Source organism: Aplidium turbinatum, chromosome 18 (assembly GCF_918807975.1).
Source record: "Aplidium turbinatum chromosome 18, kaAplTurb1.1, whole genome shotgun sequence".
Taxonomy (NCBI): Eukaryota; Metazoa; Chordata; class Ascidiacea; order Aplousobranchia; family Polyclinidae; genus Aplidium; species Aplidium turbinatum.
Window position 1 is genome coordinate 9,962,230 of NC_137489.1, and position 25,751 is coordinate 9,987,980.

At 36.6% G+C, this 25,751-nt stretch overlaps 1 protein-coding gene across 1 annotated transcript; it reads right to left on the reverse strand.

Annotated features, from left to right (window-relative positions):
- Positions 1 to 727: 727 nt before the first annotated feature.
- Positions 728 to 24,418, reverse strand: LOC145787167 (uncharacterized). The gene is made up of 8 exons (XM_082598894.1): positions 24,264 to 24,418; positions 16,418 to 16,502; positions 16,150 to 16,250; positions 9,112 to 9,382; positions 5,632 to 6,204; positions 2,991 to 3,147; positions 1,701 to 1,827; positions 728 to 1,198 (listed from the first exon to the last, which is right to left on the reverse strand). The coding sequence occupies exons 1-8, from the start codon at positions 24,416 to 24,418 to the stop codon at positions 1,003 to 1,005; spliced, it is 1,665 nt and encodes a 554-aa protein (XP_082455020.1). The 3' UTR covers positions 728 to 1,002.
- Positions 24,419 to 25,751: the final 1,333 nt, after the last annotated feature.

The window sequence follows — 25,751 nt, forward strand, 5'->3', positions numbered from 1 at the left end:
AAACTTATTTTCCTATTTCAGACTGGCTACAGTAGGCGTATTTGTAATCTGCAGGTCGCTGCAGCAGAGGAGATTTATTAACCAATCAGAAGATAAGATTTAAATCAGCTGATTGCAGTCACGTAACCCATGCACGTGATATTGTGATCGTCCTTCTGAGAGAAAGTAAATTAAGTGCACGTTTCGCCTAGCGATTTGAGGGTTAAGGAAGTAATCCTTTCGATGATGTGGTTCGATTCCAACCCCTGCCATCCATATATTTTCTATTTACCAAACCTGGGTTTGTGTTGGCCTTGTAGCCTGGATTTGTGTTGGCAGAATGTTGCCATTCCTGGAGTGAAAAGCGATCCTTAGAAATGTTAAAACAGAGTTGGGTAGTATATTTTGGCATGACTTCACAGCCCTGGGAAATTGGTGCTCGTAGCACATAAAAGTCAAAACAAGCAATTTCAAAGTCAAAAAGAAAAATACTGGACGTTAAATTTCAACAGTCTCCCATTAGTAGCTAACCAAAAATGTGTTTTCACTTAACGAAGACCGAAGTAGCTTATGGAAAGTCTAACTTATCAAAATGTGTTTGATACAACTGTTTCAGCTTTTGATCTAAAGCTCACAATAAGACTTCATTTCAACTGAAAATAGGCTACTGTGCACCATGAACCACTCAGCCTTTGTAGCTTCTATTTGTAGTTTTTAGGGTACACAATAGTTTTATATCGCAGGTGTAAAATTGTAATGGTATACGACCATGTATACGACTAAACTTCTATATCAGAAAAGCTACAGCCTAGTCAGCAGGGGCGGATCCATTAAGTATCTTCAGAAGTGGGAGCGGTTTCAACAAAACACAATGATGTGTAGGTCTACATTAATCATGCATTGCAAATATATCTTAAATAGCGTTACTTTTCTGTGTTTTAGTGGGGCAATCTCCCCATTGGATGCACCTCTGAGCCTAGCATACACTGCAATAACTAGCACGGCATGTGCACAGGAATCCATTTAAATATATCCAGCTTCTTCAGCATCATTCTGTTCATTATTGAAATCTGCTGGATCCTCAAAGTCACCGTCTGACATTGAAGTTAAATCTCCATCATTGTACGAATTCTCTTGTAAGTCCTCAGTGTCGGTTTCTGACTTAGATGAATTTGTTGATGTACTATCAGAAGTATCACTGTCTTGGAAGATTTCCATGCTGTAACAACGAGAAGCCATCAATCTCAAACGGTTTATATTTTGATTAAGCATAAGGTCAATAAATTTTTAGCATTGAGCAGTATTTTTGACTCGTACCATACTCAAACCGGTGGGATGGCGCAGCGGGTAAGGCGCTCGCTTTCCAATCATGCAATCCTGGTTCGACTCCCCACTTATGCTGGTTGTTGACAAATCACCGCTCACACCTCTACCTAGGGTGTAATGAATTGGGTGGGCGTAGTTGCTGAAGTAAAGACGACTGAGAGAAAGGAACTGGCCACCCTACTTTTGTTAGTGCCGAAGGCTTAATAATAATGAGAACCTTATCTTCTCATCCTCCAATGCTTTGATTCAAGTATGGGACTCACCTTTACCTTACCATACTCAAATCAGAAAGCGGTCATAATTAAACGACACATTCTTTGAAAACATGGTAAAATCTTATAGTATCCAGCTCAGGTAACTAGTTGTGAGCACGTGGTGCGGAGTGGCAGGCTCACCTGTTATGCTTTATTAATCTAGCGTATCCTTCAAGTAGATGAGGGTTCTTCAAAAAGTCACTTTTCCCCATGTGTGGTGTCTTCTTCCATTCGTCGTTTTCTCCAGAACAAGAGGACTTTGCTAAAGCTAAAAAATAAAATAAAGACTATAAAGCTTAGACATTAGAACATAAATTGAAGACAGCATGTGTGTATTTTAATGTGCAATGGCAACTGCTTTGGACACTGTAAGTGTGCCCACGAAAGTTATTACTTTCACTCGGGCTTGGAAGCACTAGGCATTAAATTGAAGAATACTATACTAACAGGCGACAAAGATAAGTGTTAAAGTCTAGTCCCTTGCTCTCAAAATCTTCCATCTCAACCATTGGTACAGAATTAGTGAAAGTCATAACAAATGGATGCCTTAGTTTTATTATGATACGGTGCATACAAGAAAAACAAACTACATTATTAGGATGCATATAAAATTATTGACACAAGAGAGGGATTTGTTTTTGGTACGGTCATGGTTAGGCCTATATAGCTGTTCCCGACAATGGTTTACCGAATCAAACGTCATATAAAACCATTCAGGTCTACTGAATCTTAGCGTATTACGTCATGAAATTTTTCCTAAAAAATGAGCCAAGATTGCACCATCGTTCGAAAGACTTGTATCACACTTGTTGAGAATTGCTTCACAATGTTTCACTATGACGTCACAGTAACTGCGTAAGTGAGTTTGAGATATAGCAATGTATTCTAGTCATTCGTATAATGGTTGCTTGAAAGTTGGCCGCATATTTAACTGTTTGCTTAGTGCTTGCCAGCTGGACAAAATTTCCGTCTTTTATCTAAGTAGTTTGTATCGTAGTGACAAGTTTTAGTGGTGCACGGTGTTGCATCTCAATTTCGACAGCCAGGTGGCTAATTTTACAGAAATACAATTTTGAATAGACGTTTTCAAAGGAGTGTTTCTTTCGGTCATTACATACAGACGAACGGATGCGGGAATCTTATGTTACAATTTTCCCACGAAGAGATTATGGTTTACCGCTGTGACCAATAGCTTAGGTTGATCCGAAAAAAAAAACGCATTTTTATTCAAATTTTACTTGGTATTGGTGATAGGCTACAGGTTTGTTACAGAAGAACTAACAAACGTAACACGGTATACTAAGCATTTAAGAGATTGTGTTGTGTAAGCATGGATAGTAAATTAGCCGTCGTCCGTAGAATCACACGAGCATATATTTTTTTAAACATAACATTTTCCCACAATCAACAATTCTACATGATGCTTCGTACCTTTCTTCATTTTCTGTTCTTTATGGATGACATATAAATGCCTCTTGACTAAAGAGATTAATTCCAATACAGTAAGTATGATGCAGCACACAGTCACACCAAACATAAAGCACAACAAAATGGATTTTTCTTTTGGCCTCGAAACATAGCAATCAACCTACAAATACAATGAAATTTTATAAAATATTGACAATTTAACCATGCAATCTCAAATTGCATCAAAGACCTGTTTAGGACTGGAGTGAATGTGAAAGGCAAGAGGACTTCGGCTTTTCCCCGAGCAAAACATTGTTTTTCAATGAGATGTTTTAATTCGACATCACAACATGGTAAATTGCTATGTAAAATTAAATTTATTGATGTTGTTTAAAGATTTATCCACCACTGTAAACAACTGAAGTAAGAGTCATACCAAAATACTTTGCAAAAAAAGGCAATAGACCTGTAGTGTATAACCTCGCATATTGATACCAGTAACCTGATCTTTAGCAACGTTGAAAAATGGTATGAAGAGAAATAGAAAATAAGCCTAGACTTTAATTTTGATTCCACTTTCGTGAGAAAGCTTCCGCAGGCTATACCACGACTTAAGCAACCGCTACAAAATACTGGATATAGATTAGCCTAGGTCTCAAAGTGAGAAAAACTAACTGGTAAAGGTGATCAGGTACTATGACACTTCCTCAAATGGGCGATCAACCTAACACAGAAAGCAATCATTAAGAAAATAAATCAATAGTTTTTTTTCAAGTCTAAACCTTAAACCATTTGACCAAGTAAACACTCACAATAGTATTTCAAATTTTTTTTAATATAATTTATGTTGTGGAACCGGTTTTCTTCCTATAGGATTCATCAGCACAACTGGATCGAAGCGAAAAAATTACAGAAGATTACTATTAGCACAACTAGCCCAAAAAAAAAACGCAAATTTACATGTTAAATAAATAAAAAAATAATAAAATAATATAATAATATAAATAATATAATTTTTATTTATTTTTATTTATTTAACATGTAAATTTGCGTTTTTTTTGGGCTAGTTGTGCTAATAGTAATCTTCTGTAATTTTTTCGTTTCGATCCAGTTGTGCTGATGAATCCTATAGGAAGAAAACCGGTTCCACAACATAAATTATATTAAAAAAAATTTGAAATACTATTGTGAGTGTTTACTTGGTCAAATGGTTTAAGGTTTAGACTTGAAAAAAAACTATTGATTTATTTTCTAGGTCTCAAAGGAACGAATTTCATTTAAAGCCTTTTAATTACGTTATTTGAATCGTTATTGAAGTTTTGAATCTTTACTCTCGGACTGACAAAGCCTCTGATGTGTTATTACTGGCAAATTTGCATAGCCTACTTGTAAAGGCTTCGAACCACTCACGCAGGACCGGTTACCAAGGCTAACAGAGTGAAGTTTGTGATAGTTGTTGAAGTGCTGTTCCCGGGAAGTTATTTCATGCACTAAATGCCGCTGAATGGAAACCAGTCCAGAAATGCTATGCGAACACCCTGAGAGCCGAACCAGCACCGCTTGATATTGAGTCGGACGCTTTACCACTGAGCCAACATCAGTGCGGACATAGTTATAAGCAAACAGTAGCTTGCATCAAACTTTGAACTTCATTATGAAAAAAGACTGCATACAGGCTCGTTGACAGGATTTCTCGGACCCGGTACCAATTTATTTTTGGGCCCCCTTCATCGACAATGTTATGAATATAAAGGTTGTGTACATACTTTTATTGATGGGCTGCTAAAATGAGGATGACACATGCCGTTCAAAGTAGAAAATTAAGAGGAATATGATTTATATATATATTATTATATTCTCAAAGATTTGTTGTATCCACGAATTTCCCCAACTGCGCAATTACGCATTAGGGATTTCTCCGTAAACCGTGAAATCCTTTCTCTCAATCACGATCTTCGTCGGTATGTTTAAAGTTGTTGGAGTTTTCGGCTGAAATTAATTCTTTGTAAAGTAGACGCAAGTAGCTAGAAGTGAATACCACCAAAAATATATACAGCCTACTCAGAATTAAAGAGTGGGTGAAGACAGGGCCGGATTTAGCTGATGGGGGCCCGGGGCACTTTTAGATCGGAGGGCCCACCTGTAAAAAAAAATTTTGCGCCTACGGCGCGAAAAACCACCTCCACTGTCTACAATAGCATTACTTCAGCACTACACAGCAATTTGCAGAGACTTTAAAGGCTGAAAGGAAAAAAATAACACAAAATCATATTTTTTCTACGTAGGGGGGCCCTTTAAAAGTCGGGGGCCCGGGGAACATGCCCCCTCTGCCCCCCCCTAAATCTGGGCCTGGGTGAAGAGAAATATTTCGTGTTTTTGAAAAAAAAATCGTGGTTAGGGAAATCCCTATACCAGGAAGGGGCCCGGTACTTTACCATCTGACGGCTGAAGTGGCTGTTTTAACCTCTGATGGCAATTCCTTTAAATCTGATTATATTAAGATCTTGAAGTCACGGGGAATCTTTTAAATCAGGGCCCCCTAATTATTCCGGGCCCGGGTCCAAAAGTACCACCTAGACCCCCCTGTCAACGCCCCTGAATGCATAACAGTTGCGTTAAAAAGTAAATATTGTCAGATCATTAAATCAATAGCCTATATACTTACTGTATTTGGACATGGTGAGCGATTGCATTTATAGAGCTCTGGTACTTCAAAGGGAAAGACAAAATATTGCAGAAATAAAAAAACAGCTTCTAAAAGCAGCCTTGTGAAACTCTGCAGAAAATATGCAATCGCAATTCTGTTTTGTATGCACTCAACTCGATTTGCAAAACGAATATATCCTGTACTGTTGTAGTTAGGAGGCAAACCGGCATCTTTTTTGTCAACACATGAGTTGGTTTTTGTGCTTTTTCGGACTAAAGAAGCATTGCGAGTTGTCGGTTTTATTCTGTTTGAAATATCCTTTCTTTCATTGAAGTTAGATGTACGAGACAAAGCTGGGCTACCGTGTGCAGAGTGCTTACTAAAGTTGTGTGACTGAAGTAAAGGTGAAGCCGGTCTACATTTGCTCATGGAGCTGTTACTTTTAAGCAACGAGCAATACGATTTCTTTCTAAGCGATGGAGACCTTTTCTCGAATAAAGCCCTTTCACTTTCAGAACGAAGCTGAATTACAGTCATGTGAAGAGGAGAACCGCTTTCCTGCCATGCATAACGGTACTCCGGAACATTGTTCTGAAAAAAAGATTTGCCAAAAGATTATTTTCTTCATTTATGCTACTACGGAATTGCTTCTGTTTTTTAAAATCACCTTTAAAAGATTCATCACACACCGTGTGCCCGTTTCTACAGGATGTAGGCCTACATCAACTTAAAAAATGGCAGAATCGACCCTACATCTCAAAAAAAAAATTACAGTGTTTAGTGCAAAGATGCCAACAAATGACACACGTCAGTAAATTATTCAACATGAAATCGCTGATCCTCAATTGAGATATACTGTACTATGCAAAAAAAAATGCAATTTAAATAAGTTATTATTCATGCAACGCTTGTCCAAAACCGATGCAATTTGCATCATAGAAAATAAGCGACTTTTGGTTTATATTGCAGGTCATGAATATTGAATATGTGATTACTTCAAACCTAACCTTGTGCCAACTGCTATTAAATCCGAATATAGCGTGTGTCTGTGCATGATCATGAAATAAAAAATAATAGATTCAAATTTTGTTGAATGCTGTCAAATAGATGCGAACACTCGCTTGGCCAGCTGTTATACAGGGGCGGGCAACTTCTCCAGTCGGCGGGCCAGATATGGGAAAATGAAGTACTTGGCGGGCCGGATTCACGAATTGCTACATTAATCGCGTATTTATCTACTTAGACAAGAAATAAATCGTATGTAATGTAAACTTGAAGTTTAAAGCATAGAGATCAAAAACAGTATTTAATGAATTTATCAACAATTAGCGTAATGTTCTTCAATAGCTGCTGAAGTTAGTGAGACATCTGTGGTCGATTTCGGTAACACTTTCATTGCAAAGCAAACATAAGGCCTACTGCTTACGTTTCTTGGCAAAATCAATGGGAAAATATTTATTGTAAATTCATAATCTAATTTTAACTGAAAACAAAGAATCTAAAAACACAAAGAACTGAAGAATAACTAACAGTCACTATTATTTGCATACGTTCTCCGTTTAATTATTACACTACTTAGCCAAATTTCACTTTGATTTATTTTTCCGGCTTGAGGCGAGGTTTGAGACTGAAGGAGATTCTTACAAGAGACAAAGAAAAAGGATGGAAGGGCCTGTTTATGACGTAACATAATATGCTTGTCACTTGACTAAAAACCGAAAACAAAGAGTCAAAGAACACAAACAACTAAAGAATAACTAACAGTCAGTATTATTTGACGTAGTAAGCAAGTAGTGAGTGATTGCGGCAGAGTGTGGCCGCGGGCCACATTATCAAGTAAAGAGAGGGAACTGTCTGCGGGCCGCTCAAAATCCCGTCGCGGGCCGGATCCGGCCCGCGGGCCGTATGTTGCCCGTCCCTGTGTTAGACGGTTAGCTGATTTATCTGTTTGGGGAAATTTAGTGTCATTGAAACGTTTCGCGCGCATCACTTCACCAGTTTACACTCTGCAGTATCAACAAACACAATGACAAGGTAAAGTGTGGTTGTTTCCTATGGGATAATTCCCGTGCATGGATGTCGCTGCAAAAAGAAGATTTGTATATTACACCGACTGTACGCCTACTAGGCTACTCCTATTTTTTTTTAACAATACAACAAATTTTTATTTGTTTTTTTTAGGTCATTGAAAATTTGTGGTCCTAAGAATTGTTTTTATCCCAAAATTTTTTTGCCATGTCATTGTTTTTACGTGACACTACTAATCTTCCATATCATAGCGGAATACTGTACATCTCTGCAAACCGCACTTTTAAAGAAAATGCCATCTATGTATACAGTAAAACCCTATGTCTTACATTCTTAACTAATGTAGACTATTTCGAAATATCTCTAATAGTGATTTAACAAGGTTATGGAATGTTTCTCGGCAGCCGATTGTAGCAAGAACTATGGTTAGCCAATCGCAACTGCTCGCTGTACTAATGCTCAGCCTTGTGCTGATAGCCGGAAGAACTTCCTTCACAAGCCTATGGAATATTTCAACATGGTCATTCGAACCCGTTTGAGTTGGTTGGATTAGTTACAGTGTACTAAACAACTCAACAATCTCAAAGGAGTCGAAAATATGAGGTTTAAAGTTTTGGAATATTTTTTCGTTAATGCTCATTATTCTTGCACCAATTCATTTCAAAAACATTGCGCGCAATGCAACAAATAGAGCCTTTTTTCATTAACCTACGCTCATATAATGTTCCACTCACCCAAGCACAAAGCAATCAAACAAACAATGCATTAATTTGAAAACTAATTAGTTGGAGAAAGACTTTGAAAGCTTAAAAACATATCGAACGCGCACATGCTGTACAATAAAAACAAGAGTGCGCCTAATACCTTAAACCGAAATAATTTTTGATGATTAGGGTCGTCCAAAACAATGTGGTTTCCTGCCAAGTCTGAATTAAGATTTTAGTGGTTCTGGATCTATATGGTTTTAGACGAGAGATCCGTAGGTCATTCTGATAAAGTTCGATTTATCTTAGGTCTGGAAAACACTTATTGCTCAAAAAGCATACACTTTAAAACTTCATAATGTTTTTGTCGTGGGCATTCAATTTGCTATGGTTTTTAAAAATTTCCATAATAATGGCGCAGTTAGGCTATTTGGCGTTTAGCTACTCTCCTGAATTTCTCGAAATACTATGCAATACCTGCAGTGGAAGTAGGCTACGTGAGAACACCATCTGATCAATGTCACTCAGGATTATATATCAAACGTGTTCCATGCAGGTCATGTTTATGCAAGTCCAAGAGAAATAACACTTTCGGCTTTGAATACAGCAGTCTACCTTCTTGCTTATACGCCTTTGTATTACTATAGAGTTTCAATTATTTATATTACTTATCAATCAATTTAAACCAGTAGCGTAGGTAAGAGGGAAATTTCCTTTCTGACTACGCTAATGAAAATGTAAACAATGTTTTTGTCCATCTACTTACCACATGAGAAAGTTGCACCACTGAGTAGTGAGGCGGAGAGTTGATCATTGATGTTGAATTGGAGTTTGGGTACATATCTTCTGAACATCGCCTTTCATGCACGACAGAGATGTGAGTGTTATTTACGTGGTGGTGTAATATGTCACCATCGCTATGGCGACGAAGTTGCTGCTGTGAAAAAGGGACAAGCAATTGTTGTTGATTCATTGGCTCTCCCCAGTTCGAAATCGAGTTCGCCTGACTTCTGGAGCTGTTCCTTCGTGGGGAAATGCTGAAACAAAGTCAACCTCTGTTAAATAGGCAAAAATACCTCATGGAATGACTTTCGGAATTTTCAAATGGTATAAAGTTTCACTTAAAAATGGCGGAACTATTGGGGTTTCAATCATTGAAACGCCTTGTTTCTTTGTGACACCAGTTATTCTGCATTACTCTAGCGTTTTGTCAGATACTATTAACTTCTTTACCGAAGTTGTAAATAGTATCTACAGTATTACTACAAATGTTCGATACTGACTGCCTGTTAAAAACATAGGCCTATTTTGAAGAAAATAAAACCATGTGACAGAATACTGGCAAAATACAAATATTATCTATATTCTACCAACACAAAAACAATAGGCTATTACTAAAATAAATTCACATATTGCAACATTGGAAAAGAATTTTAGGAATTAGGAACATTTAAAACTATCTGATAGCTTACTGCTGATATCTTTTACAGTGAGGACCATCTTGTCTTTGTAGAGATTGTGTGGGAGCGCTGGAGACCGAAATTTTATCGTAAAAACGTTCCCTTACGTTTTCACGATAAGCTGGGGGATTATCCTGAGCGATTAAGATAAATGTTGATTGATTTGAAACGAATCTATCAAACTAAAGTCTATTTCATGTGAATAGAAATCTCGTTAAGCAAACAAAAAAAATTGCAATTTGCAATCCATGCATTATAAAAATAAAATTGGGAAAGAACCAGGTCTATGACTAATGCTTTTGTGCATTCCAAAATTAATTTTTAATAAAAACGATCCTCCTGCCTTGAGAAATTTTGACTTAGTCTACAAGTGAAAGAAATAAAGCTTGCTTTGAGTGCTTTTTTCCAATAAAATGCACGTCATTGATTTGAATGACGTATCTGCTTAAATCCGATAATTTATAATCGTTCTTGTTTATTCAGTAGGGTTGGTGGTTGGTGCAGATGCAAGCTAAATTTCAAACATAGTTGAGATCCAATTTCAAAATAATGAACATTTTAACAAAACTATTGCGGTAATACAAAAACACACTTCAAGGATATAAAAAACAGCAAATAATGAAATATAATTTTGCTGCTGATCTCTTGTAATCATATTAAAAGACTACCAAAGCAACCATTAAAGTCTTGTGACTATTTTAATATTTTATTTGGCACGTTTTCAATATTTATTCTCAATGATCAATTTAGTTTCGTATTTTTTTTTTGTTATGTATTAAAGGTCCTTCCTAGGATTTCGATGCGTTTTGTCAAATAAAATTCCTTTCACATACCGCTAGTCGAAAACTTATAGAATATAAGCCATCTAAGCCGAACTGCCAAGGTTAAGCTGCAAAAAAATGCTTTCACAGTTCCAACATAAAAAGATGTTGCGACTGTGTCAAATCCTTTGTACTTATTACTGTACAGAAAATGATACTACCGACAGCAAGGTACATCACTGCGGCTTGCAGCACGCTTTATCGTTCTCGTTTTGTCACTTTCATCTTTTTCTAGAGGCCTGCTATAGCCTATTATGGCAAGTGTTATTATTTTTCGATTTGACAATCAGTTCAGTTTATTTTTTGACCATCACAACGAAAAACAATATATGCCAAGCATAGCAGAAGTCTAGAAAAAGGTAGGGACGACAAAACGTGGACGTTATAACGTGCTTGATACTCAAAGAGAACAATTAGTTAAAAAATATGGCACGGTCGCAACACCTCAGAAATAAAAAATAAACTTAATAGAACTTCTTCAATCCATTTCTTAATGAAACTTTGTTGACACAGTGTATGATTATTACTAAACTAAAAAATAAGCATAGCCTACCTGGCGAAATTCGTTGCTTCTTTGCCAAGACTCGGGGACTTTTTTAATATTTTTGCAACCGACCACTTCAGTTATAGAAATAGGGTTAGGAACGGTTTTCCATCTTGTTACTAAGTCGTATTTTTGCTTATTCCATTCATTGAGATCTTTCATTTTTTTCGGTGCTGGATGACTACTTGACGCAATCTCATTAGGCAGAGACGCTGTTGCTGCTTCACTAGAAGAGGGTTTTGCCGCTTCTGCAAAGAAACAGGAGAGGACATGATTTTTCTCAAACTACAATACTTACAGTCAGTGGCGCCAGCAGAGGGGGGCAGGCGGGGTAGTTGCCCCCTAATGTTTTGGCATCATCTTTTTAATTTTTTTTATATTAATATATATTGTTAATAAAATTAATTTGCGTTCTTCTGGTGACTATTTACTAGGTTACCTCGTGATGTTAAAGATGATAACTAGCTTTTTTTTCCGACGTTTCGTCAGTCAGCACGACTGACTTTATCAAGGTGGCTAAAACAGGTTAATACAACCTGTTCAGCAACGATGGCACAACACAAAAACATACTGATAAAATGAGTAAAGTAAAGCAGCAAGAATCAGAATTAAAACACGCAACAAGATACCTAGAGGTTAAACTAAATGCAGTGAATGCCTAAAACCAGTAGGCTACTTCCCGCAGCGTAAATTTATCTATCCATTGGGCCACTGTCAAGAAACGTTGAAAAGACATCAGACAAGACAGAAAGCAATGGGATTAGCAATAACAATGGTAGAGAAGACGCACTGAGAATGGAAAAGGTGAAGCTAAAGTTAAAGTAATTTGTTGTACACAGAGGGGAAATTCTGACCATCTTTTTGGTTAAGAGCATGTTGTGCCTTCTGGTTTATGTACCATTTTTCTGTGAACAATCTTTTTGTATAATCCTTTTCAGTTTTAAGAATGGTGGCGTTGGTCCAAGTAATTTTATGGTCTGAGTTTATAGAGTGTTTGCAAAGAGCGGAATGCTCTGGACGTTGAAATTTAATAGCTCTTTGGTGCTCGTTGATTCTAGATTTAAGATCACGTTTTGTCTGTCCAATGTAGATTAAATCACAGTCATGACACGGAACTTGGTAGATCAATCCAGAAACTTCACCTTCTTTCATGGGGTCTTTAGCCGAGGGAAGGTATTTACCTATTGTCAGATAGGGTTTCATCGCAACCTTGATTCCTATGCCATAGAGGATACGCTGAATTTTATCGGTTACCCCCCTTATGTAAGGAAGACAAGTAAAAGATTTATAAGGAGGAAGCGAAGGTTTCGGTTTGGGTCGCTGTATGCAAGCAAGTTTTCGTGGAAATCCGTTGAGCATTAAAGTGTTGTGAATGTTTTTCTTGTGGTGTGAACGTTCAGAATCATCCGTTATGTGTGTGTCCAGTCTGTTGTACAATGTTTTGGCCACTGTGAATTTTTGATGCTTGGGGTGATGTGAGTTGAACTGCAGGTATCTGTCTGTATGTGTTGGTTTTTTGTGTATGGTAGTGGTTAGTTTCTTGTTGTTGCTATGGCGAACCACTTTAACATCCAAAAATGAAATTGTGCCAGTGACTTCATGTTCTATGGTAAATTGAATGGATGATGAAATGCTGTTAAGGTGCTTGTGAAAATCATTAACTGCAGTTTTTTTGATGATGCAAAACGTGTCGTCAACATATCTAACCCATAAATGTGGTCTAATTGTATAATTGTATCTAACCCATAATTCACACTCCTCCACAATTATGGGTTAGATATGTTGACGACACGTTTTGCATCATCAAAAAAACTGCAGTTAATGATTTTCACAAGCACCTTAACAGCATTTCATCATCCATTCAATTTACCATAGAACATGAAGTCACTGGCACAATTTCATTTTTGGATGTTAAAGTGGTTCGCCATAGCAACAACAAGAAACTAACCACTACCATACACAAAAAACCAACACATACAGACAGATACCTGCAGTTCAACTCACATCACCCCAAGCATCAAAAACTCACAGTGGCCAAAACATTGTACAACAGACTGGACACACACATAACGGATGATTCTGAACGTTCACACCACAAGAAAAACATTCACAACACTTTAATGCTCAACGGATTTCCACGAAAACTTGCTTGCATACAGCGACCCAAACCGAAACCTTCGCTTCCTCCTTATAAATCTTTTACTTGTCTTCCTTACATAAGGGGGGTAACCGATAAAATTCAGCGTATCCTCTATGGCATAGGAATCAAGGTTGCGATGAAACCCTATCTGACAATAGGTAAATACCTTCCCTCGGCTAAAGACCCCATGAAAGAAGGTGAAGTTTCTGGATTGATCTACCAAGTTCCGTGTCATGACTGTGATTTAATCTACATTGGACAGACAAAACGTGATCTTAAATCTAGAATCAACGAGCACCAAAGAGCTATTAAATTTCAACGTCCAGAGCATTCCGCTCTTTGCAAACACTCTATAAACTCAGACCATAAAATTACTTGGACCAACGCCACCATTCTTAAAACTGAAAAGGATTATACAAAAAGATTGTTCACAGAAAAATGGTACATAAACCAGAAGGCACAACATGCTCTTAACCAAAAAGATGGTCAGAATTTCCCCTCTGTGTACAACAAATTACTTTAACTTTAGCTTCACCTTTTCCATTCTCAGTGCGTCTTCTCTACCATTGTTATTGCTAATCCCATTGCTTTCTGTCTTGTCTGATGTCTTTTCAACGTTTCTTGACAGTGGCCCAATGGATAGATAAATTTACGCTGCGGGAAGTAGCCTACTGGTTTTAGGCATTCACTGCATTTAGTTTAACCTCTAGGTATCTTGTTGCGTGTTTTAATTCTGATTCTTGCTGCTTTACTTTACTCATTTTATCAGTATGTTTTTGTGTTGTGCCATCGTTGCTGAACAGGTTGTATTAACCTGTTTTAGCCACCTTGATAAAGTCAGTCGTGCTGACTGACGAAACGTCGGAAAAAAAAGCTAGTTATCATCTTTAACATCACGAGGTAACCTAGTAAATAGTCACCAGAAGAACGCAAATTAATTTTATTACTAAATGCCTGGTGAACAGTCTCTCTCTGTTTTTAATATATATTGTTGTTATTTTTTAATATTTGGATTCCAACCTGAAGTCAACTCAACTTGCAAGGGGGGGAGGAGGGGTAAAAGCTTTCTTATTTATTTTAAACTAGTTCTTCTCGCTGCTGTTATTATTACGATTTTGTGATTCTTTTCACGCACTTCGCCTGCTGCCTGTCATGTAACAATTGCTACCGGCTGTTCAGCAGATTGGCTCTTGCTTGGTTCTTGAGTGGTGGGAGTGCGTACAGCAGTGGGTCATTCAATGTTTCAAGGATATAATGTAGATTTAACTCAACGAAGTCTACTAAAGCGAAGCTAAAGTAACCATTGGTTTGATGACTATCTCGGGCTGGAGTATTCAGAAACTAAGGATGCCACATTTTGCTTTTCCTGTCGAGTTTTCAACGGCTTGGTGTGTTATAGTCCTGTTAATATTAGTTAAAGTTTATTCTGTTAAACTGCAATTATGCTCCACCGGTGTTAAATGATTTTTTATTCCTAATATTTCTTTATCCTATCCACGAAGATTTCATGCGCAATATAAGGACGATAAAGTTTAAAACACAAAATGAACGAACAATTATATTAGCCTACATACCTATTAAGATGCAAAAAATGCAGTTTCGTCAGCATGACGAAATAATGCAACTAAAGTCAACATGTTCTTACGTTTATTGGACGTTAAAATACGTTTCACTTGCGTGACTCAAAGTGCCACGCCGAAACTTTTTCAACGTAAGCAATTTAATGAGAGAAATGAAAGTAAAAAGATGGCTTTTCGTTTTTTCCCCCCCAAAATTCATCAAGGTAATCACGGACCCCCAAATGCTTTCTCACGGACCCCAAGGGGTCCGCGGACCCCAGGTTGGGAACCATTGATCTAGATTCTAGATTAACATCTAAACAGCTATTCGTTATACAAAACTTGAATATATCAGAAATAAAGTCACTTCATTGTCTCAAAGCTTTTTGTTTGACACTCATCAAGATGTATGACGTCTATGACGTTATGTTTTCTAAACTTTGGGTTGATTTTAAAGCATAAAAGTTAGTGACTTACCGCAGTAAGATCGCTTTTTGGATCAACCATAAGGAGAAAATTGATAAATAATAAAACTGTAATAATCTCGCAAAAAAAGCAATCAACCTATGTCTCTAAAACAAAGTTTGCCTAATTTTAAACGAAACTGCATTAAAAGAGCGAGTTTTGCCAATACCAAACATTCAAATATCTCAGCCTGGAATTAGTAACAAGAAGACATAGAGACTTGGCTTTATTTCCGAAAAATGCCGAAGAAAACATGATCTTATCCTTTTGCTTTGCCACCGGACAGCACCATTTTACAGGCATATTCATACCCACAATTTTGTTGAAAATGCTCTCAGAGTGCACCAAACTGAAGGTAATTTTTCAAATTTTTCTGGGGAAGCCCCCCAGACCGCCCGCTGCTAAGTGACGCCTTCGGCGAACACGCCATCGGGCTTCGCCCACCGGCTGTCAACACCCCCTTTCAAAGTTTCTGACTACGCTACTGTCTTGCACTGTCAATATTTTGCCCCCCCCCCATTGTTGAAGGTTTGGCGGCGCCACTGCTTACAGTGTTGCCAAATCTTGCAAAACTACATAACGGTAAGTTGCACGCAGCTTGTAAATGTTTAATATTTAACGATCTTGCGTAATTACTAAAAACTATTTTGCAACAGTATCTTTAAGCCACGTTTTGCAACAATTCTTTTTTCAGAACAAAAAAACATTTTCCTGCAAAGACTGCAGCCTATAGCAATCGATTATTGAAGGCTGCTAACATCAATTAACATATAGTCATACTTATCTTAGAAGTTTGTTTTTTCTGTCGAGGAAACTCAATTTGTCTTCCAACCAGCTTGCAATTTGTTGACAGTTGAGATACTTTGTGCGCAGCATAGACCATAAATATCACAGATGGAGTGGCAACGATAATGATCTACCGAACAAGTGAGTTACAAATATTTTGAAAATCTATTCTAAAAGTTCTAAAATGCATATCCAATCTTGCTAGCAACCTATAGTCTAGGCCAGAATTTTATATAAGCCCATGCAAACGTCAACTAGTAGGCTGGATTGGAGCATCACATTGAGAACACAGATTACCTGAAAACCCCAAAATCGTACGTGAGAAATTGGTGAAAACTCGTTGAAACAAACATTTTCACATCCTGGCTGCTTGATATTGCACCTGAAACATAAATACTTGAAAAGTGAAAAATCGTATTGATCTACACAACACACGCGCGACGAACCATTTAGGCTACAGTCCAAGAGACCTTTTAATGCGGTTCTCAAGATTAATTACTATCATGCGTTTTACTGGGTTCTATACGAGGTTTAGGTGTAGGCGTAATAAAGGTAAAGATTAGGTTAAAAATATACATTTTAAATCAAGGTTTTGGGTTAAATATTAAAAATTGATATTTAGTTGACCATTGTGCCACAAGTCTGTAATGTCTCCACTTAAACAGTTTACAACAACCTTCACTTCTGTATCAATGAACGAGGGTAGTGAACGAAGGCAGTAACTATACTATAGGCCTAAAGGCAGTGAAAGCTGTGCATAGCCGAAAAACACTTGCTTATTTGAATGCCAATAGCTTTATTTTATTTATGCAAAAATGTTTTTCTTGTTTGTGCTAAATCAAATCTCAAAAGATCCAATCACAAACATCGATCCATTGGTAAGAGAAGCAATTAGAAAGGAAATCGTTCTTCGGTTCGTTTTGTTGGTTAATAACATGTAACAATAGAAAAGTCATTAACATTATTTCCTCGATTTTGTTTGCTTGTTTTATGTAATATTTTAGTGACAGTCTCTTTGCAAGATAATTTTTACATCGCTTTTTGCATCGGTTTACTTTTTAAGTAAATGGGGGCATGGATTTGGCACAACGTCCTTGAGAACTCAACATAGCAAAAACGGTGGAAGAGCAATTATTCTGATTTTATCATATTTTCTCTTGCAGATGTCTCATAAACACCGGTTATAATCACATCATAATAATACTATAACACAGCTTTTGTTGTGGGACGTCGAAGAAACAGTTTTTCTGTTGCTGCTTTTGTACTGTTTTGTATTGAACAGGCTTGAAAGGAAAACCTATCAGCTGCTTAACTTTATTTTATGAAGTGAAGTTATTATCGGAAAAAACATCGCGTTTTTATCACATGCAATAAAAAGCATATTAATTCCAGGCGAGGAATCGATATTATACTGTAAATGACATACCAAACGCAGCTTTCAAGTGTCAGAAAGACTTCGCGGACGTGATAGGCTATTAATCCATTACAAGTTACAAATTGATTAGAAATTGCATATTTCTTGTTCACTCGAACTTCATATATTGTCATCATTTCAAGAAACCTCTGGCCTACTGGCAAATTGGAAAACGATGGATAATGGAAAGTGGAAATACTAGGCTACTGCCAAACCATGACACCTGTCAGGACAGAATTGACGCTTTTAATTCCATTAACCACTTTAATAATTAATGACAAATGTTTGTCTGTGACAGTTTGTTTCGAAACCCGTTCATATTCTCATTCAATATCAAATGAAACGCAAAGTTTGGTAACTCGTATGTGCTTTTATAGTTTTTGCATGCAAAGTCATGACTTCTGCTTTTCTTATTATAACCGTGACAGCTTTTGTTAACTTGACCACTTTTTACTACTTGAGAGTACTTTACTGTTTGGGCAATTAGCGGATCATTGTAATGCAAGCTTCATGCGACATGTCTTGTAACCAGGCAATTTGAAAGCCTTATAGCCTGCAATCGTTTACTTCTTGAGTTAAAGTGATAGTTATTGCTATATATTACTCCACCAAGACGTGGCAGTCGTTGGACTACCATTGGGCTAACAAACAGCACCTTCCGATGCTCAATCCATGTAGTAATCTATTCCCATACCATTCTTGTTGTGTTTTTTTTTCATTACTTTAGGCCAACTCAATATTTAACATTGCAGAATTGCCACATATGCAAGCGCAGTTATTTTGGGTGTGTTCATGTACAGTCTTACTAGTTGCTTAACGACGTCCAATATAATATTTTGTGTTGGGATGAAACATGGAGGTAGGTTATATTTACACTTTAAACCAACCTTTGAGCAAAGATGTTCTCATGGCACTATATTGGCTTTTTAGGAAGCGTGAAAATGCACTATAAACTGTTTAGTGACATAAACGTTCCACAGGTAAAATTGCAGAATAGTTTAGGCTATCTACTTGACACAAAGTGTATCGCTTATCAGATTATAGCATAAATATATCAATATAGTTCATAAATAATTGAAAATAAGTGCCTAACCTTAGTGCCCATTCCTTACATGAGTAAGGTATTTGTAAGTAAAACCAGTAGTTGGAATTCAAGTATTGATATCACTTTTTTTGTTGTATCCAGGCAAGCTTATGCCCGGGAGTGGAAAATTTAAACCAAGTCAACAAAAAGACAAGGCAGCCAATCTTCGCGAACTCTTTCAGGCATATGCCTTTTAGTGTCATGCCAAAGACACAGCTGCATAAACTCTTGAGCGGTTGTATTTTCGAGTGCCGCACCAGGGCTCTCACCACTCGACTATGTAACCGACGATATCATATTGATAGTGGAAAATAAAATAAAATTGAACTTGATTGCATCATACCTGAAAGATAGAAGAATTTCTACCTTTAAAAAACGTGCATGGCTTCGGCTGCTCAAAGCACCATCAATAGCCATAAGAAGAACAACTTTTCTGTTATGAAAGATCTCTAGTGAGTGTATGATTCAACATAGACTCTAATAATTTAAGTATGTTGTAAAGTGTGGAAAAGATACAGCGCTGGAGAAACACCTGGAAGTATAAAAAGGAGAAGACCTAAATCCGAAGGACAGACGGTTTCACGGACCCTATTGCACGATGATAATATCCAAATTGAAAGAAAGAGTAATGTAGAGAGAACGGATGAAGAAACATGAAGACGAATGAAAAAGAGAGGTTTTTGATTCAACGAGATATCACTGCTTGCTTCATTGATTATAAGATATACAAAGCAACAATGTAAACTACAGAAGAAACGATTTTTTGATTACACAAAAAAAGAAGCGATTATATGGAAAGACTATATAGGCTACAGTATTTATCCGACTTTTGCCACATTACGTTTAATCATATATTTATCATATTTCGTTACAATAGTTATTATATTTAACACCAGAAAGTTGCTTATGTTTATTTATATAGTTTTCTGGCCTCTTCCTCCTTGATCAACGGTGTATCCCATGTAGTCTTCTGTAAACTGTCACAACAAACCACTGCTAGAAGCTTCTCATTCCTTTACATTGCTACAGGCGTTGAGCCAAACTTTTGGGGAAAAGAACAACCTAAAAACATATTTTACATCTCAAAACAAAATGCCAAACCTTTCTTACGAAAACTTTTTGTCTTGGATATTATTTCGAAATGATTGCATCCAAGCAATATAAATCACGCTAATTGCCGGTTTGAAAAAAGCTGATATTTTATGTCATCATCAATTAGTGGCGGAAACTGAGATAGCAACTGCAAAATTACGTCACTGCTTCAATTATAAAAAGAAACATTTTCTCGATTGCGAAAGCAGATTGGTGATATTGAATTTTAATTCAAAAAATAATTGATGTAGTCAAGCTAAAATTCCGCTCTTAAAAAATAAAATTGATTGAAAAATATCAAAGGAATGAAACATTTCACATGTAGGCTCAGTCATGATCAAGTTTTAAATGATTTTAAGTTTACACCGAATAGAAAAACCTCAAACAAACTTTTTATTAAAATTTAGTCACAAAAATATATGTGTTGTTTGCTTCATGAATATTTCATTAAAACGCATAACCTGCTGAAACAAACTTATAGACTCATGACAAAAATAGAAGGGAGTTTGTGACTTGTCGCTATGTGTAACGTCAGATGACTACACACCAAGACATAGCGGCGCACTGCTAAAATTTAACCATGATTAAAACTCCTGTTGTCCCACATGTGACAACAGGAGTTTTAATCATGGTTAAATTTTAGCCAAAACAGATGGAGCTCAACCAGAACTTACCTTTTTTTGCAACTCATCAGTCAGCACAAGAGTAAGTTTCTTCAGTTTAGAAACTTTTAAGCCATGCGGTTGTCTGATTGTATGGTTAACTTTTAAACTATTTGAATTCGACTTTCGGGGTGTGTGCTTGAGCAACGCACTTTAAGGACTGCTCTCCATTCAGCGGCATCTAACAGATGGAATAGTTCCCTGGCAACAAGACTTCAACAATCGGAAACTTCACTCTGCCAATCTCGGTGGCCGGGCCTGCGTCAGTGATTCAAAGCCTCTACAACAGTGGTTCCCAACCTTTTTTTACACCGTGGTCCCTTTGAAAATTTTGAAAAATTAATGGCCCCCCTAATTTTTTTAAAATTTTGAAATTTCAAAGTTTTGAAAAAATTAAGACACGTCATTTTAATTAAAAAAAGTTGTTTATACCTTGCAACTGTTTACAGCTTTACATAAAAATTTTATATTATTATTTTTGAAACAGTCGGGAATTAAAGACCATTTCATGAAGATTTGGGAACATGTAGCCTACTAGCATTTTTATTAAATTTTAATTAATTTCTTTTGTTATATAGTGTTAGAATGGACTTAGAAATGATAAATTAAAAGAATTATTATTTTTCCATGGCACCCTTAAAAAAGACTCATGGCCTACTAGGGGGCCATGGCCCCCAGGTTGGGAACCCCTGCTCTACAAGTATGCGAAACTGCCAGGATTAAGTTCTGCAAGAAGCTTCCCCAGTCCGAGGATAAAGATTCAATCAATCAATCAATTAGACCAGGGATGTGCAACCTTTATTACAGGAGGGCCAGATAAAAATAACTGCGTGAAACCGCGGGCCGCATGTTTATTTAACATATGATTTCTAGTAGTTGCAGGTACAAAAATGTATTTTTTTTTGTTATTCATGTTATTCTTATGGCATTATTTGGGGCTATCTCCTTGCAGAAATAATAAGTTAAGACGCATAAATTTCTGAAGAAAACTGCTATTCAAATTTATTGTCACACCCACTTTAAACGAGTTCAGTGAGAGGTCTGCAGCTGGCTTCTTTTCCCAACGACTTTTTCCAAATTTACTTTAATGGAAGTGCTCGCAATTCGAAGTCTATTTTCCAAGTGTTCGTTTGTCAGAACTAATCCATAGTGAGATTTCATGACGCCCTTTTAGAAAAAAATTGTTCGCACAAATACGTTGAGCCAAAAAAAAAACATTTTTGAAGCCATGGATTTTTTCAAATGTGGAAAGTCATCTTGGTCGAGATGTTTTCAGTAAAAATTCCCAAGATTCATTTTCAAATACTTTGCTTTCAAATCCGTTTTCTCTTGAAGATCAATCAGTTCCAATTATATCTGCTAGTGCTTTGTCAATGTCTGTGTGGAATGGCGAAGCAAATATACCAAACAAATGTTCATGAGATCTGAAGTCCTTGAAACGAGCCAAAAATTCATACAACAATTTTTCAAGTTGGTCTGCAAATTCAGTATTCTTCTCAGGATGCATTTCATAATCTCTCAAAGTTGGAAAGTGAAAAGATTTCCTGTCCGTACGTGAGCTTTCCAAAGTCGTAATCTGTTCATAATGCCTTTTATGTAGGCCTACCATATTTTCATCACCCAAAAAGAGGACATATTTAGTAAGCAAGTAAAATGCCAGTGAATTTTTACGTTTACACAATTTTTACATCTTCTTAGATGATTATAGGCCTATGTAGCAGTAGTGACAAACAAAAAACATACGGTAACAAATTTATTTGTCAGAGTCAATCAATGAACATTTTTCTGTTAATTTGATTTTCTCCAAAGAAAACATGCGTTTTACATTTGCATTTGGTTTGGTTTTGAATGTTTATCCTCGGACTGACAAAACCTTGATTGGTAATTCCTCGTAGTTTCGCATAGCCTACTTGTAGAGGCTCTTGACGCAGGGCCGGTTGCAGAGATTGTCAGAGTGAAATTTTCCGATTGTTGAAATGTTGTTGTCGGGGAATTATTCCATTCACTAGGTGCCGCTGAATGGAGAGCAGTCCTGAAATGCTTTGCTCAAGCGCACACCCCGAGTGTCGAACTTGCGACGCGTGATCTTCAGCTGGGAGCGTAACCATTGAGCTAATGGGGCGAATGGAATTTTGAGCCATAGCTTATTGCAGATGAAGAATTGCTCGATTTTTAACATATCATTTAAAAAAATCTATAGTTCTGCAATGCTTGAACTATTCTGTCCATTTTCTAAAGTGCCATGATTTAAACAAAGCTAATGCAAGCTAGCCATCAGGTATAAGACGCCTTTGCACTAGCTTTGGTATAGATCGAACAGTTTAGCATCATCAATGCCAACATTTTTCTCTGATAGATACTTCCACACACCGATGAAAAGCGTTATTCTATTCTTTGGTGTAAGACAGCATAAGCAATAAGCATCCAATCAAAGGATGTAAACTCGGAAAATGAAATTAGTGGTCATCCAAATAGACAACACAAAAATCGAACAATAGAAATACATCTGACATGGTTATCGAGTAACACTGCCTTCGTTTGCCACTGAAATAAATGTATCTACCATATCCACAGCAAGCAATGTATTGTCAACCTCAAAGTCAATAAACACTTTTCTTAAACAAGGAGAGCTTACTTCTGACACAGCTTACAGAAAACATACTTTTCCTTTTTGGTATCGTTGCTTAGCCTTATTTAGCTTTCGCCAAGGTCACATAAAAATAAAACCTTGTTAAAAATGATAACAATGCAAAAAAGAGGACATTTGGCCATTTTCAAGTGTCCTCGGAGGACATATCATTTTTTATGAAAAAAGAGGACAAATCCTTCTAAAAGAGGACATAGGGTAGCCCTAGTTTTATGTGACAATACAATTTTACGTCCCAAATAATTAAATACAATGGATTAGCGGTGGCCGGTGGGAGATTTCTAAAATGGTTAACAGAAGGTGTGAAGTCTACAATAATCCACTCCACAATGAATAATTGTTCACACGTAGGCTACCAGACAAAAATAAATTATAAACGCGTTTCGCGGGCCGCACACAATTCAAAATTAGCACATCTTCGCGGGCCGCATTTGGCCCGCGGGCCGCACTTTGCACACCTCTGAATTAGACGATAAACTTAGCTGTAGGCTACCACGCATGATCCTTACCCATTAGCATTACAAAAGCTTACTCTGGAAATTTAGAAATTAAACATCGTTTTCTATTCATTGAATGCGTTAACTTTCTCAATCATGCAAACTTTTACAGATTTTTACAAAATACAAAATACACAAACTTCTGTGAATGTAGCTGCAGTTGAAAGTGCAGAGCTACTCATAAGGTGGTTATTCAAAATATATAAACATTTCTAATTGCTGAGGAATAGAGGATATCTACTTTTAAAATTTTATTGCTGAAATGTTTGTGGACCGACGATTCAAGAACATACGTTTGTAGCCTACTGCTTCAGAAAAAAAAAATTTTTTTTGCTCGAAACGAAATATTTTTTTTTTGTAACTTGCCATTTTCCGAGACTTGTGTAATAACACGTGGACTCCTGTTATTTAATGTACAAAAACCTTGATAGGATTTAGAGTAGGTTAAACGAAAAGCCACTTCATGTTTTTATAAATATACGTCATGTTTCATAAGTCTTGGCCAATAAGTTTTGTTTAGTTCAGTGATTAGACAGTATAAATGCAAGGTTATATTTTGTTTATGATAACCAACAGTAAGCCTATTTTTTGTCAAAGCTGTGCTGCATGAATAATTAATTCAAAACTAACTTATGCGTTTGAAAATTAATTACTGCACTTTCGATCTGACACCGCGACTGTTGTGGGACACCATGAGATATGCGAAATCAATACAAAAGTATGTGATTTGAAATAAATGAAACCCACCTGAAAGCCGCTTGCTCATCGGCGTAAACTGTGTCCCCCATACGTGTTACTGCTATAACGCGGAATACGAAGAGAAGGGTAATCCATACTTTACCGAAAAAGGTGGATTGCTTTGTAACTTCATCAAATATCTTCTCTAACAAATGCCAAGACATGTCCTAGCATAAAAACCTGCAATGCAAGGACGGTTTTTAGACAATTGAGATATTCTGTACTTTCCAAACTCCGATTAGGCCACAAATCAATACATAGGCAGAGCAATATCATGCGTTTTAATTTGTCGATCATTTTCAAGGTTAGAGAAGAGAATAATCTTGAATACATTCTATAGAATAGGCAACGTTCATTCATCATTGCTATCTTCTTACTGTGAATTTCCGACGTGTTAAAATTGTCTGTTCTTTCATATTTTGGTCTAAACATTTCTTATCAATTATTTTATTGACATTGAATTCCAACAACATTGTACGCCTATATTAACTAAACACGATTTGATATTTATGTTTAACCATAAAACAGCAACAAAATCATTCCAACTAGACTAGACAAAAACTTATTTCACATATAAGCAAGCAAAAACGAGATTTTGGTTTCGCGGTAATACATTAGTAGCATCAGTTTAGGCCTACTAGCCTATCTGGCTTTGCAGTTGTCCAGATGATTTTTCATAATCTCTCCCAGAGCTTTTGATTATGTAAACCTGATAAGTTACCAATCTCGTAGCAAAGTTTGTAGAATGAAAGATGGGCTACTTATATTATCTTGACAGAACTAATCACTTCTCACACAACAAAAGAAGTTGATAGAAGATATTGTTTTTATTCAGCTTTATTTATCAAGAAATATACTGTTTGATAGCGTTTTTTATAATATAAATCTTTATTTGCAATTAAAAAATACTTTGCACTTGTAGCCTACATTGACAACTTTTTAAATAAAAAAGAGGTAGACTTACTTTCTTTCCAGTTATATATTTCTTCAAAATAGAAAGCCTTTTCTCAAAACTAACGTAGATTTCATTTTTTTGATTTTTCAATCTCGCTAAAGCTTCTCCAGTAATTTTCTTTGGGCCAGTAGCTAAAAGACAGGGTGTGATACATGCAAAATTTGAACAAAAGTCAGAAAGGTTCTTGCAGCTAAAACTGAAATGCTTATGCTACTATATGAAGAATCAAAAGCTTTCAAAAGAGATGTAGTGTTAGCCTATCTGTGCAGCTCAAGCGCGTAGGTAGGCAAGGAAGCCAATTTGTGTATCCACCACCAAACAGGTTATTTAATGTCTTGCCCAGACACACGCTTTGGATTAGTATCGAGACAATATTTTTTCAGCAGTCGATCACGGCCAATGCAATATAGTGGTTTTTTACTTTGTGCTTTCAGTTTATATTCATGAAGTGAAAAACAATCTTCTTGCGTACTTTTTTCTTTTTTTCTTGGGCTATCCAATGCGTCTATTCCAAATTTACAAACGCCTTGTCCTTTTCGGTT

Coding starts and splice junctions, on each gene's coding strand:
- LOC145787167 (XM_082598894.1), bottom strand. CDS start 24,418: ATGTCTTGGCATTTGTTAGAGAAGATATTTGATGAAGTTACAAAGCAA. Junction 16,251..16,417: donor TACGATTTTGGGGTTTTCAG/GTAATCTGTGTT, acceptor CTTGTTCGGTAG/ATCATTATCGTTGCCACTCC. Junction 3,148..5,631: donor GCTCACCATGTCCAAATACA/GTAAGTATATAG, acceptor TTGTATTTGTAG/GTTGATTGCTATGTTTCGAG.